General features: G+C 41.3%; 2 protein-coding genes across 8 annotated transcripts; one reads left to right on the top strand and one right to left on the bottom strand.

Annotated features, from left to right (window-relative positions):
- Positions 1-277: 277 nt before the first annotated feature.
- On the top strand, positions 278-7,773 carry LOC125520034 (uncharacterized). 3 transcript variants are annotated; one of them, XR_015609875.1, is made up of 7 exons: positions 278-541; positions 931-1,032; positions 1,372-1,429; positions 5,703-6,723; positions 6,815-7,066; positions 7,157-7,216; positions 7,317-7,773. XR_015609875.1 is itself a non-coding variant. In XM_087532530.1 (4 exons), exons 1-4 carry the CDS (start codon positions 497-499, stop codon positions 2,371-2,373), a joined length of 309 nt encoding a protein of 102 aa, XP_087388656.1. In that variant the 5' UTR covers positions 278-496; the 3' UTR covers positions 2,374-5,350. The 3 variants fall into 3 exon arrangements, 1 of the variants encoding a protein (XP_087388656.1); XR_015609874.1 differs by having other exon boundaries at positions 278-1,032; XM_087532530.1 differs by lacking the exons at positions 5,703-6,723; positions 6,815-7,066; positions 7,157-7,216; positions 7,317-7,773 and adding an exon at positions 2,313-5,350 and having other exon boundaries at positions 278-584.
- Positions 7,774-8,372: 599 nt separating this feature from the next.
- On the bottom strand, positions 8,373-13,996 carry LOC125520033 (U-box domain-containing protein 45). 5 transcript variants are annotated; one of them, XM_048684824.2, is made up of 8 exons: positions 13,540-13,996; positions 13,383-13,439; positions 13,169-13,280; positions 12,375-12,431; positions 11,628-11,813; positions 11,395-11,502; positions 9,916-11,069; positions 8,373-9,605 (listed from the first exon to the last, which is right to left on the bottom strand). In XM_048684824.2, exons 4-8 carry the CDS (start codon positions 12,429-12,431, stop codon positions 8,855-8,857), a joined length of 2,256 nt encoding a protein of 751 aa, XP_048540781.2. In that variant the 5' UTR covers positions 13,169-13,280; positions 13,383-13,439; positions 13,540-13,996; the 3' UTR covers positions 8,373-8,854. The 5 variants fall into 5 exon arrangements, with proteins under 5 accessions (XP_048540781.2, XP_048540779.2, XP_048540783.2 ...); XM_048684822.2 differs by having other exon boundaries at positions 13,252-13,280; XM_048684826.2 differs by having other exon boundaries at positions 13,252-13,280; positions 13,575-13,996.
- Positions 13,997-15,134: the final 1,138 nt, after the last annotated feature.

Genomic DNA, 15,134 nt, shown 5'->3' with positions numbered 1-15,134 from the left:
ACTTAGCACAGAAACAGAAGAAAGGGACTTTCCAGCGTGAGGCACATGCACATCCGTCAAAACAAAGTACAAAGCACCTGGCCCATGTCCTGCCCGTGCAAGCTAAAAGCATCTGGCCCATGTTCCACTATACTCTGGCTGGCCCCCTGCTACTGCTATATGCAGCGCAGTAGTCTTCATTGATATAGTACCACCTCGCTCGTGGGAGTAGGAAACAAAGGGTCGGATGCCTATATAAGACAACCACAACAACAAGGGAGCAGAGTAGTTGCCTGTGTGTCTCATTTGAAAACAAATACAGTGAAAATTTAATCTTGTTACACTGACACGATGGGTGACTTGGTCTGGTCGGGTGACCCCGTGGGTTCGGTTATGGGTCTAACCTCAGATCCATGGGTAGTGTTGTGGGCAAGGGATCCACACGATTGTTATTCAGGCATGGGTTTGGTTGAGGTTGACCTGACCAAACCCGACCCGATTGCCACCTTGAGACCTGATGATGAGTCCTAGGCGCAACTGCCGCCTGACGGTCGCCCGGCTGGTTTGTCGATCTATGGCCCTTTCAATTTTATCTGTGATGCCCGGTTGGTTTGTCGATCTATGGCCCTTTTAATTTTATCTGTGATGCTCTTCTGCGTCTTATTGATCAATCGAGATAAGCCCTAGGATAAGTACATCTTTTCTAGTTTCAGTTTTAATTTTCAAATTGTTGTTCCTTCTATATTTCTGAGTTAGGAATTGGGCGAGTTTTATTTAAAATATCAACCTTGTGTACAATATACCAATTGATAACTAGGTTAACTGATTCTAGCTTCATGGAATAATTTGTACAAAATAAGTTTGAGTATGTGAGAGAGGAATAAATCTGTAGGTAGTATCTGCCTTCAGTATGATATTTTATTTAATGTCTCAACCTTTTGACATTGGCAGGGGAGCTAAAGGAGGGTTTTCCTATGTTTGTTGTAAAATCTACAATTTGCAACATGTCTCAGTTAATTGATCTGAACAAGCTTCCTTGGGATCTATCTAAAAGTAAGAGAATTACATGTTTTGATCTCAATAAACATAAGAACAAAGAATTATACATGGGGACATTATGAGCCTCATGCAACTAAGTTTCAACCTAGGAAGATTGGAAAAACCTCATCCATCTGTTGAGAGATTCTTCTCGCTATGAAGTTTGTGAAGAATGCTTTACGTAACATTTTCTTTGTGGAAGAGAAATGTTGGATATCATCTACGATGAAGTGATAGTAAAATGCTTCCATGAAAAATTTGTTCTGCGATGAACAGGATGAAGTAATGGGTTTAAATTAATTTCTTCATTATAATGTTTACATTCTCTCTTAACATGTACTTTTTTTCTTACAGGTTGCCGGCTAGAAATTTTATTCAAGAAGATTACGAACAACATATTGCTGGTTAAATGGTTAGTCTACTTTTACTCTTGCAATAAAGTTTTCATAATTATGTGTATGATGAAATTATACTACAACGAAATATATGATTTTGCTTATTATTCCTCCCTATATGTATGCTTGTGTAGTTGTGTGGCTAGTTTGTGTAAATAGTGTAACCATTAGTGTCTATAGATCTTCCCGTAAAAATATATACTACACATCTTTGCCCCTTCTCAGTTTTCGTCCTGGGTCCGCCCCTGACGAGGGCTCAGCCCACTTGATTTGCTCTTTAATGCACCTACTATACAAGTGCTCCGCCTCTCGAGCAATTGTACTGGTGTAAAACAACGACGGTTAGCTCTTTCATCTTGTTCCCATGAATCCAAAAATAATAGATTATCCAGAAGAAATGAAAAATATTATAATTAGTAAATTATTACAACAAAAAAGAATAAATAACAATAGGATCTTGAAAATTGAACCTCAACCTAAGTAAATTATATAAATGCAGATCCTCTCCCACTCCTCACATTTGTTAACAAACGAATTCGGAATTTACAGTACCAACCCAATAATTTGATTCCAAAAGCACTACATCGTCCTACACTGTTGGCTAAGCTGCCTGCTTGGTCTCGAGATACTGACTTTCACAAAATGACGCGATCCATAATTAAGAAGATATCATGCAGAAGAGATACTTTGGTAGAGCCAACATTAGTAGCATCAACTGGACAACCGAACCTTCTTTCCATTGATCCTATGGTACAACATATTGTTAACATTAAGGTTCATTAAGAACAATAGGTGTCAACAAAGAACTAACAATATGTCTGGTACTCTTTTAGGATGTTTCTCAAAGAATATTAAAATAGGTAAGATATTGATCTTACAATTTTCATTCTCTACATTAAGGTTCCTAATGGTATACTCGTACAAGTTCTCACAAAGTTCCACAAGCACACTACCAAATTAATGGGCCAACTGCGCGTCCAACAACATCCTCCACCATCGCGATGACGGGTGACAACGACTTCTCCTGACCGAATCCCTTGGAAGGAGCTGCTGATGGCGTCGTTCTCATGACGCCGCTACTGGCATGGTTCCTCTAAGACGTGTTTGGCGCCGAGGCTTCCATGCAGCGTGGGAGTACTTGAGACGATGGTGTACCACGGATGGCTTCTAGTATGGCAGGGATGGGAAGCGGACAATGCCAGATCCCGATGTGCCGGTGTTCCGGCAACGATGTGGACGACGGGTTCCCTTTGGTGACTACCTTGGTCTGTTGCGGTCGATTCGCCACATCGGCGGGGTCCAAACGGCGGCAGGTAGACACACCGACCTCATTCCCGAATACCCAGCGAGCTGCGGCATGGTTCAGGCCCTCTCCTAGGCCCTCTCCTCCAGTGCGACACACCTTGGGCAGGGGTGTGGTGCCTCGCGATGTTGGAGTGCACGCACATCCTATGAAGGCAGTGCGGCGGCCTGCTTTTGTGGTTGATAATGGTGGTTGTTGCCAAATCATGTTGTGCGAGAGCTTTGGTAGAGGATTAGCTACACATTGCTTATTGCCATATATTGTTTATATGACTGCCACTTGCCATAAGATTTACCTGATGATTGCCAATTGCCTAAAATAGGTTCCCATAGTATCCCTAAAATCAGCTCCGAAACAGATTGGTTTCTCGTTTCTTGTTCGTAGGCCATGCACGTGTATCCCTCATATTGCGTTGCGTCGAACTAATCCACACATAATGCTTGGTTTCTAACTATGGCCAAACCCATGAAAAGAAAATTAAGATGTTGTAGTTAATTCATATGCTACAAGAAAGGAGGAGGCGTGGAAGGAGGAGCGGTTTGGCAAGTTCAGATTGGGAACGGGATGTGAATCCCACCCTGCGCCTTACTTAATGAAAAAATGGAGAAAAATGCAGCAATCGACAGAACGAGGGGTGGGGTACGAAGCGGCGATACTACCTACCAACTCCCCAACTAGGATTGGAGAAACATATGTAAATAAAATTAAAAGAAGCATATGAAAATCTCAAATTCTAAATGGCGCTTACGGGAAGTTCATGAGGCCAATCTCGAGGAAAGGGACGTGGCATCTATTTATTTAATCTCACTAATGTTGCATCTTACCATCGTATGCAAGAATAGCAACAACATCTGCAAAAATTTAATTATAATGAGACACCGAGTTGTATAAAGTAATATGCAAGAACAAAGTTAAAGATGATGCAGAGGTGGTGCTTTTGTCCCGTAGTGAGAATATGACCCCAAACTGTGGGAAGCACAGTGGACAAATTGTCGATTCTATCCTGTGTCGATTCTAACCTCGGTCCTAACATTTAGTGTGATGACAAACTCCATGGCTAGATATCAGAAATGTCCATCTAGTATTTCCGTGGGGTTGAACCCGACGCGGGTGAAGTCATATTTCATGCTGGTTTGTAGCATGGTATTGAAGCGAAATGTTTGGTTGTTGTATGCGATCGCTTCCATTTGTGTTTCCTAATATAATTTTATGAATCATAACAATAATCAGAGAACAAAATTGTTTATCAAATGTGTGTGTTAAAAACATGTTGTAAGTAGTGATGAGTAATGCCTTACATCTTGATCCAGTAGTGTACACACTGAAGGTATCCCACATTCTCCTTCATTTGGGCCTTACACAATACCCTAGCATGAATGGTTCAACAATTCTGATATATATGCTCTATCTGCACGCTTTGAAAAGTCAAGTTCCTGTCCATAGAATGAATGGATGAGGTAAATAATTGAGCGGTGATGGCAAACTACTGTATAGGCTGATCTATTTATTTTGCATGTTCATCGGAGGGATGGTAGGTCGAGGGATGACAGGAACCGGCAGCGATGCCATCACCTTCTTAGAGGTCAATCTGTATGAGATTACCATGGGTGTGTAGGAGATGGCTGAGCCTATGTAGAAAGATGGAGACATGTATGGTGGTGCAGGACATTTTTATATGCATAGTGGGCGGCGGAAAAATCAAATAACTTTAAAAAATTGGTTTTGGTGGTCTATGTGCCCGTGGGTGAAAATTCTCTCTCATACGACTCACTTATTGAGCGATCGCAGTAGTCATTTGATCAATCTTTAGCAACCTAATAAACATTGTTTATTATTTTTAGTATCCAGACAAATTCGTATCTCCCTATAATCAAGGCCAACATCCCTCAACGAGCATGTTTTCCATTTGACCAACAAAAATTCGAATCTCACTGAAACCATGCTCATTGAGGGATACTGGCCTTGATTACAGGGAGATATGAATTTGTTTGGTTACTAAAGATAATAAACAATGTTTGTTAGGTTGTCAAAGATTGATCAAATAACTACCGCGATCGCTCAAGGAGTGGGGGTCGTACGAGAGAGATTTTTCACCCACGAGCACCTATACCGCCAAAACCAAAATTTGAAAGTTATTTGGTTTTCCCGCTACCCACTATGCTTATAAAAATGCCCCGCACCACCATCTATGTCTCTATCTTAGGCTCAGCCATCTCCTCCACGGCCATGGTAACCTCATATAGATTGACGACATCTAAGAGGGTGATGGCATTGCCGCCGGTTCCTGTCATCCCTTGACCTATCATCCCTCCGATGAACAGGCAAGATAGATGAATCAGCCTATACGGCAGTTGGCCATCACCGCTTAATTATTTACCTCATCCATTCATTCTATTCTATGCACAGGAACTTGACTTTTCAGAGCGTCCAGATGGAGCATATCTATCAGAATTGTTGGACCATTCATACTAGGGTCTTGTGGAAGGCCAATGGAGAACATTTACCTTAGTGTATACTACTGGATCAGGATGTAAGACATTACTCATTACTACTTACTACTTACAACACGTTTTTTAATATACACATTTGATGAACAGTTTTGTTCTCGGATTTTTTTATGATTTATAAAAAATATTAGGGAACAAAAATGGAAGCGATCGCATACAACAACCAAGCGTTTTGCTTCAACACCATGCTACAAACCGGCATAACACATGACTTCACTCGCGTCGGGTTCAACCCCACGGAGATACCATATGGACATTTCTGGTATCTAGCCATGGAGTTTGTCATCACACTAAATGCTAGAACCGAGGTTAGGATGTCGGTGCACAGGATAACATCGACAATTTGTCCATCGTGCTTCCCACAATTTGGGGCCATATTCTCGCTACGGGACAAAAGCATCATTGGTGCATCATCTTTAACTTTGTTCTTCCATATTACTCCATACAACCCAGTGTCTCATTCTGATTAAATTTTTGCAGATGTTGTTGCTATTCTTGCCTATGTTGGTAAGATACAACATCAGTGGGATTCAATATATAGACGCCACATCCTTTTCCTTGAGATTGGCCTCATGAACTTTCGGTAAGTTTGAGGAGATGGCTAAGTTTTAAAAAAGTTAAAATAACAAGAAAGTTGATTCGTGATTGCAAAACTATGTGGAACTCAACTTTCATGATGCTAGAAGCAGCTTTACCATACAGAGTTGATTTTGAACGTGCAAATCATGTTGAGAAACAATATGAGCATTTACCTAGTGCCAAAGAATGGGAGTTTGCTGCAGAGATGTTGGAGAGACTTGGATTATTCGATGAGATAACTAAGTTGTTCTTTGGAAGTGATTATGTGACTTCTAATGTTTACTTCCCTAAAATCTATGAGATTAAAATGAAAACGAGACAGTGGGCCATTTCTAGCAATTCAGTTATAAAAAAACTCTCTGAGGAAATGAATACTAAATTTGACAAGTATTGGAAGGACATTCAAGATCTGATGGGGATGGCTACACTTCTTGATCCTCGTTACAAGAGGCATATGTTGATAGCTTGCTTTGCCATGCTCCATGGAATTGAGCCATCTTCTTATGACAATGTGTGGATTTGGTTGATGCATTAGTTGCTAGACTGCATTCATTCATAAAGGAGTGAAGTGGAAGTAGATGAATATAAACCATGTGAAGAACTGATTTCTTCAGTGAAAGCTCCAGCCATCATGAACATCTTCAATGACATCAAGGTGAAATAGATATGTACTTGACAGATGGCCTAGTGCCATACACAGAAGTATTTAGTGTGTTGGATTAGTGGAACGTAGCTAGAACAAGATATCCAACATTAAGGAAGGTCGCCAGAGATATTTTTGCTATTCCCGTGACAACAGTTGCTTCAGAGTCGGCCTTTAGTACAAGTGGCAGAATACTTAGTGAGCATAGGAGCCGCCTAACTCCTAATATGGTGGAAGTTTTGATGTGCTCCCAAGATTGGCTTAGAAACAAACAAAAAGGTGAGCAAATAATGTACTTTTTTCAAATTTAGAATTTATTTATCTATTGCTAATCACTATCTCGTCGTGTGTATAATCTTTTTTGTTCTAGATGCTCATAAAGGAGATGCAATTTTGAACTTACCTTCAAGACATTCAAGAGGGGATGCCGGTTGGTACTCACCAACACATTTCCTTTGCCAATTGAGTATTTGACTGTACCTTCTACAAGTGACAACAGTTGCTTCAGAGTCGGTCTTTAGTACAAGTGGCAGAATACTTAGTGAGCATAGGAGCCGCCTAACTCCTAATATGGTGGAAGTTTTGATGTGCTCCCAAGATTGGCTTAGAAACAAACAAAAAGGTGAGCAAATAATGTACTTTTTTCAAATTTAGAATTTATTATCTATTGCTAATCACTATCTCGTCGTGTGTATAATTTTTTTTGTTCTAGATGCTCATAAAGGAGATGCAATTTTGAACTTACCTTCAAGACATTCAAGAGGGGATGCCGGTTGGTACTCACCAACACATTTCCTTTGCCAATTGAGTATTTAACTGTACCTTCTACAAGAAAAATCCTAAACATTGACTATATTCATGTTTCCAACTAGGACTTTTGCCCTTTGAGACGTAGAGACATGGTCTTGTCGAGTTATGCTCGAGACTGAAGACTTATTGCGCTACGGTCTTCGTTATGCTACCGCTGGATTGCTCGAGTTTATTTTAGTTGAGCTTGCTACAGTGTCGAAACTTTATTGTGATGCTTAATTTGTGGCCTTATGTATGGTCAAATTGCCTTCATACTTTGTCGTGAGTTTGTGAACTTAAAATAAATGATTATGCATTGCTGTTTATGAGTGTGTTGCTGTTTTTATGTGTTGTTGTCTATGAGTGAGTGCTGCTATTTATGGGAATATGTTGATGTTTAGGAATTACGATGTGTTGCTGTCTACAAGTGCTGCTATTTATAAGAATGTGTTGATGCTTATGACGTGTTGTTGTTTATAAGCATATGATGTTGTTATGATGTGCTGCTGTTTATAAATTATGATGATGCGTTGTCGTTTATGACTATTTGTTGCTCAAGTTGACATGTGCACATGTGGGTACTTTTATTTGTGGATACCCATTTACCCTATCGGGTAAAGGGTATGGAGAAAACTTGTACCCATTAACGGGTATGGGTACGAGTGATGGGTAAGATCAAAGAGGATGGATAAGGGTACGGGGTAGCTCCACCCGTACCCAAACCCAGCGGGTGCCATCCCTAGGGTCTCGATCGAGCGCGCCACCAGAGCTTACTTGTGGGGCGCAACACGAAGAAACTTCCGCACCAGGTTGTTGACGAGCCCGCTCAACCGGATGACGAATTCATCGACGGTCTCACCGGACTTGAACCGAATCTCCTTGAAATGTTGACGCAGACCCTGGGCCTCTGCCTCGCGCACCACAATCGAGCACATGCACATCCTCCGCATCCCAATCCTCCTTCGCCATTTGCATGGTGGAGAGGACGAAGAGCATCCCATGACCGTGCTAACCGGAAATCAACGGGCAAAGCACCTAATCAACTAACAATGCACATGAGCAGTCGATACGCAGACTTCTGCCATGGCACGATTGTTGAACTGAAAAGAGCTGCCATGGCAGCCAAAAACGCTGTGACATAGCACCTAAACTAGACAACGCAAGTTTATTCAACACTACCTTTGTGCCGATGAGGGAGCTACACATTTTCTACACAAGAAGAAAAATCCTTGCACTGACCAGGTCCCAATCTCACAGAAATCAACTAAGCAGTATGGCTGTTCACATAACCCATGTTCGATCCAGTTCCAATGAAAAATCTCCCATGGAATTTCTGTGATCAACACACGTTCCAGGTATCTGTTACACGGAACAGCATGCATCAGAGTGCAAGCCTTTTTGACACAAGACCTATGAGCTAAACCCCCCTTTTCTTACCCTAGCAAAGAAAGACAAGAACATGTGCAAATACAAACTCTAGTCAAATACATTTCGGTCAAAAAAGTACCCACATTAAGCATTTCATTTGGACACGACTACCCGCTCCCATTTGCATCAGGTGGTCAGTGTTGTCAAATTCACAAAGTTCTGATTCTCAAAAAAACAAAAAATCACTAAGTTCTCAGAGGACATTTCGTGACCGGGGTTTTGAGAAAATGCTGAGCTTTCTTGAGATATACCGAGCAGATTTGGATATCGGCTGTTTGCAGATCGACCCATTGGGTGAGCTCTCTACTCCACCATCGACAGCAGCATGAGCTACCCCTGAGCCCCCCAAGATTTGAAGCAGCTTGATTGAAGACGCTTTTGCCACCTCAGTTCCATAAACCGACAGATCAACAAGGGCAGGTATGACACCTTCCTTCATCACAAGAAAACGATCCGCCTCGGTGCTGCGGGAACATACCGTATGAAGGATAACAGATGCATGCTCCTGCTCACTGCGGCTTCCTGTGTCTAGATGATCTGAAATTGAACCGATATAATGCTCTGATCTGATGATAAGATCAGCAGCTTGTTTCACTTCGCATAAGTTCCGCATAATCTTCAGGCAATACTCGGTCAAGCTTACTTCACTGAGCAATGTAGACAGCTTGGCAATTATGCCTGGAGAAATAAGTAAGGATTTTACGTCATTACTGGATGACAGTTCGAAGATCATCTTTAGAGCGAGCTGCAAGCACTCATTGTCTCCAGTATCCAAAGCTACAATCACAGAAGGAGCCACAAGCGAGGCCATGAGAGGAGATTCCCGACAAATTGGATGATGCAGCAGTTCATGAAGTATCAGCAAAGCTTCCAGCTTTAACTCAGAATCAACAAGCGATACAATCAGCCGCACTGCATCTTCAGTGATAGATAAAATTCTAGTCCTGGATGAAAATTAAAAAATTAAACATCACAAATATCCATTTTAAACTAAACTAAAACTACATAATAGGATCTTAGGCCTTTGTGCAAAAGCATAGGACAGAATTCCTAACTTTTGGAGCATGGAACTAGTTTAATTGAATTGAAAAACAGAGAGAGCGTCATCATCCAAAACAAGGTCTTATTACTACTTCTTATGGACTTGCGATTTACTGCTGAGAATCATTATTTTTCTTTTAGAAAGAAAATATCTTCTTTTCAACATCAACTAATATCTGCAAATGGAGAATATAAATGAAGATATATCCATACCTGCTATTGCAAAGAAACGTAAGGAAAAAATAAATTCCAGTTTTCTGAGCTTGTAATGTGCTTCTGAGATTGTCATTCTTAAGAAATTCAAGGAATGCTTCTAAAAAGCCATTGGAGATCATGGACTGCCAAACCTCATTTTCACTATTCAGGACAGCTTTTAAGTCTTTGACAGACTGCCTTTGCAGTTCCACCGGGAGCTCTGAGAGTTCTTGAAACAAATTCAGAAACATTTCCTTATCAAAGTTGCAGAAGGACAGATACAACTGGCAATTGACATTTGAATAAAACCGGGTAAAACTAGTTTTTGGCACATCTGTTTCCCTAACTGGGGATGATAAGTAACTAGCACCAGATAATGCAACTGATGAACCGCTATGCTCGATCATGTAATCAAAGTTTTTGTGAGCAATCAGGGGCGCCGAGATATCGTGCAAACTTGATAGGGAGTAATTATGAAATTGCTCGGGCAAATAAGTGCATTCAAGCTTCTGTTCTTTGCACCAGTTGTAAATAACAGCCTGCATACAAGTATTTGGAGTTATTGTAAAGTTTTCTAAATTTACTTGTGTCCTAGGACAAGTATCGTATCCTTTACTGAACCACCTCTCGATATTTTCTCTTTCATAAGTTTGTCCAGAGGCTATTATCACAGGATCATGCATCAGCTTCATAGATATTGGGCAGCAGAGCTCTGGAGGTGGTGTAGCAAGTCCTGACAAATTATTCTGATCATCATATCTCCCTGTCCCAGAGTTCACACCTGGAATGCATTTTCTGTGTGCACCGGTGTCACTAGAAATTACATTTGTGCATGTAGTTTCACTCGCAGTTCCATTCTTTGCACCTGTCTCAGGCTTGCTGTTCTTTCCGTACTTCCTGACTAGATACAGGAAAAAACTGAGGATACCTTCCTTTTTGGGATCGTTGCCGTTGATCTTATCTAGTAATTTCTTGATTGCCCGTCTTTCGATTAACATAGCTTTCTGTGATGTCAGATTTAACTTTGAACATGCTAGAAGGAATGTATGCATTTCAAGTTCTTCAGTTGCATCCGAATGTCGAAGCATCTTCAAGACCGCTTTTCCAGCTTCTTCTTCTGCTGGATCAACAAGGAATTTCATATTTCGGAGATCATTATGTACATCAGCAACCTGTTACAAATAGTCAGGTGTAAATATACTATTTAAAACCTGATCAATATTGGCGTAGTACTAATAAATGCAGTTATTTGGTAAGCAGAAATTTCTGCAGACAACGCATGTCTAACTCATATGCAAATACTGGATACACCTCCAACTAAAAATATGTGAATGCTAGTTTCCCATACTCAGGCTACTTTGATTGACATTCCAACAAATGGTTCGCCAGAGAATTACTCTCTTTTACATCTAGCGAGCAAACCATGTACTTAGTAATGATCAGCGTAGAAAAAAGTTTGCCTGCTATTGAGTGATCTATAAAGTTCAGTAAACTAGCCTGATCAGCCAACATAGACGGGACCATATTCTGAATCAGGAACAAGCTCCGCCTCATCGAGTTTCTAATCCTTTCGCATCGCATTGCTGTTGCTTCTCCCGTAATAGCCTGAAATGTGTGTGCTCACTATCAAAAGACAATACATGAGTAGCAAAGGAAACCCATTTAATCAAGAAAAAGACTAAGAAAATATAAATAAAATGGTTTAACATCCTCAATGCAGAGTGACATACCAAATAAAGACTACTACACTCAATGCAGTTCTGGATTATAAGTTTCCCTTTGTCAACTATGCTGTATAGATTGCATAGTTCCTCTATGCCAGCTTTACATCCTGGTTGAGCCGCTTCTATTGATGGAAGAATAGAAGTAACTTTATCCAACATCATTTTCAACTCACTGCACATCAAGCTGTGAACCTGCAAAAACAGGGTCAGAGAAGAATAATCACAATAACTGAAAACTAGCCGAATATGAGAGTTTGCACAAGTACCTGGTGAAAATTATGTAACAAAATAAATAATACCATGAACATATGAAATGGTAGTTAAAACATACTGCTCTTTTAAGTTGTTACTACAACTGCCAACTAGTACGAAAGCTAAATGCAGTATGTGCTTGATGAAAGAAATTCCACTATTTCAGGCTTAATCATTTGAGACACTGTTATAGTTTTTGAAATCATATTTGGATACAGCATTTAGCATTGTACGGAATTTTTAAACATATATATTAACCATACACAATTATTCTTGCTTATGATGGGAAGTACTGGATTAATGCCTGAAAAAACTCATGACCATTTTACTGTACCGCAGATGTCCCCAGTTCTAAGAAAGAGTGGCATGACAAATTACCAGCAATCAAATAATGATCGGACAAGAAAATATGAACTTCACCTTACAACAAAATACAAACAGTTATATGTAAGCAGAAATAGTTGTCAACAAATGGAAATGCTAGCAATCTAATATCTGCACCTTAGGATGTGAGCTATGCTCAGGTGTACCAAACATTCCATCATTATTATTCTCCATCTGTCAAAACCATGATAGATTGTCAAAATAGGGCAAGTTAAAATCAACAGTCAAATAAACCCCTACATGCAAACTTTCATTGTTTTGTTATTTGTAGCACAATAAGTATCTTCAGCAAAAGAAAGGAGATGATGACGGTACGTAAGCTGCAAGTGCATAATTTTTACTAGAAAAGGTAAACCATATACATTAAAAAAACACATTAGTATGTCAGGTATTTCCCTAAGGAATATGTCAGATAGACTATTATCAGGCATATTCCTGGTCACTGTCTGACACCATTGTCTTGCAGTTCGAAAGTAACCTAACATTAGCATGAGTGGCCAATCAAGTATGAAAACAATTAGTTATGCCGCAACTCGTGGAGTGCTCTTCATACATGGTGAAATGCCAATAGTTTGGCCAACCGACTGCTTTCTTTGGAAAACATTCTTTTATAGTTGGAACTAGATAAATCTAGTGAATTATACAACACTTTAAGCTTTCTAGCGCATGTAAGAAAAATTCTTGAATACATCCCTTTTTGACCATATCCGAAATAAAATAGGAAGAACTTAAGTTGTCTTATTAGATACTCCCTCCGTCCCAAAATAAGTGTCTCAACTTTGTACTAACTTTAGTATAAAGTTGTACTAAGGTTAAGACACTTATAAGGCACTTACTTTGGGACGGAGGGAGTAGAACATATGTACCTTCTATACATTTCAATGTTAATTTGACACTATTTACATAAGTACCTTGTAAAACTTTGTGAATGGAGGGAGTAGTAGAGAACTCAGGTACAAAAAAGAAGAATCTGAAACTTGAGGAAGCAACTCACTTTTGTGACCTCCTCCCCTTGAAGAGAACCTGTATTAATTCGTTGGATCAGACGGAGACAAGCAACCAGCGTTGGAGAGAAATGCTAGCCAGAGGCCAGAGGCCAGAGATTAAGCAAAAACAATGAGCAACCTCAGGAGCTTCTCCTTTTCTGAACCTGTGGGCTAAAACCAAGAGAACTTCATTTTCCTGTAATTATAGGGCACCAATCAAACACGGGGAAACCATAAAACCCCACCAACCAAAATCAGGACAGGGAAAAGATGAAAGGAGAGTCCGCAAACCGAACCTCTCAAGGAACATGAACCTCCTTCTGAACCCCACCTCTTTTCTTCAGAGGAAACCCTCGCGCGCAGGAGGCTGGCCCCGTTCCGGGAAGGAGGCCAGAGGAACTAAACGGGGAGGGCGCAAGGGGGCGAGGTGAGATCACGATGGCCGCTGCCCTGCCGCGTAAGCCAGAGAAACCGTTGACGATCGGAGAATGGGGGTGGGATCGAGGAGGACTCCTCGTCACCTCGCACGTTTATCCTCTCGCTTTTCTCAGGCAGACGCAGGCGGCAGGCCTCGGTGCGCAGCCGGGGAGACTGTGGAGTGCGCTGGGACGTGGACGCGACGGCGGTGCTCTGTTTCCCGGGCATGTTCAATGCGCTCTCGGCTGTCGTCCACTACGCACGGCGCGCACCGGGATTAGCAGGCGGTTTAAGCGGCGAGGTTTACGTGTGAGCTGGTGGTTTAGTTTGGCTAAGAGAAGATCTCGAGGTCGTCTGTCATGGGCGACAGGGTATTGCGCTTTCAGATTACTTTCAGACTTTACTCCTGGGTTGGCCGCTTCCATTTGTAGCCGCCTGTTCTACCACCACTACAGAGAGCCCACGGCGCCTTCTTCGTCGAGATGCCGGCTCATAGGTCCCGCGTCGCACACTCCCTCCCAGCTGTCGTATCATATCATTTTTTCTGCGGGAGCCGTCTTACCACTTCATTAGATGTCTCTCTCACAGTTCACAAGTGTTAAATTATTGGCCCCGCCAGGCATTGGTCGACTGGACTTGATCGTAAGATCATAACGGTCTACCATTGTGCAGCAGAAAAATCTCTGTGCAACACCCTTTTTGTATATGTTTATTATAAGACATTATCGTCATTTTTTGGCCTAATCTGGGACATCAATAAGACAATGTTTGGTTGAAGGTGTAGATATGAGTGGACTGGGACCATCCCAATGAGATGGTTCAATTTTGGTGTTTGGTTAAGATGAATGGGATGAGCCCATAAAGGTGATTTGGATGTGGTCCTCACATAAGATAATCACAAAGGCATAGATACATCATGACATACATAAGATAATCATGTGAGGAGCCAGATAGGGATTGGACCGTTCGGTCCGACCAATTATATGGGGTGGGATCTTCACATCATATTCTCCTTTTTTGTTGTTGCAACCATTCAAGTGTTTTTTAACCGAACAATTGGGTTTTCATTTTTGGTATGGTCCCAATCCATCATGAGCGACCCCTTCAACCAAACACGTCCTTAGTACCAAGTGTCAGTTCCTTTTTTTTTTGCCTATTCCTTTGTTTTATAGAAAAGCCATACCAAACAAAGTCCAAACACGATGATATTTTACAGCGTTTTTTTGGGACCAGAAAAGACCCTGAAAGCTTCGGGGAGAGACCAGAAGGTGCACGAGAGAGCGACAAGCTCACCAGGCGCGCCCCGGGGGGAGGTGCGCCATCAGCACTTGTGGGGCCCACTGGGCTCCGTTTGACCTAATCTCTGGCCTATAAATTCCTTAAAATCCAAAAACCCCGAGAGGGAGACCCAAAACAGTTTTATCGTCATTGCAAGCCTATGTTCTTCAGTTATCCCATCTAGAGGCCTCCACTG

Source organism: Triticum urartu, chromosome 7A (assembly GCF_056163025.1).
Source record: "Triticum urartu cultivar PI428250 chromosome 7A, HENAU_Tu73, whole genome shotgun sequence".
NCBI lineage: Eukaryota > Viridiplantae > Streptophyta > Magnoliopsida > Poales > Poaceae > Triticum > Triticum urartu.
This window is presented reverse-complemented; position numbering and strand designations above follow the sequence as displayed.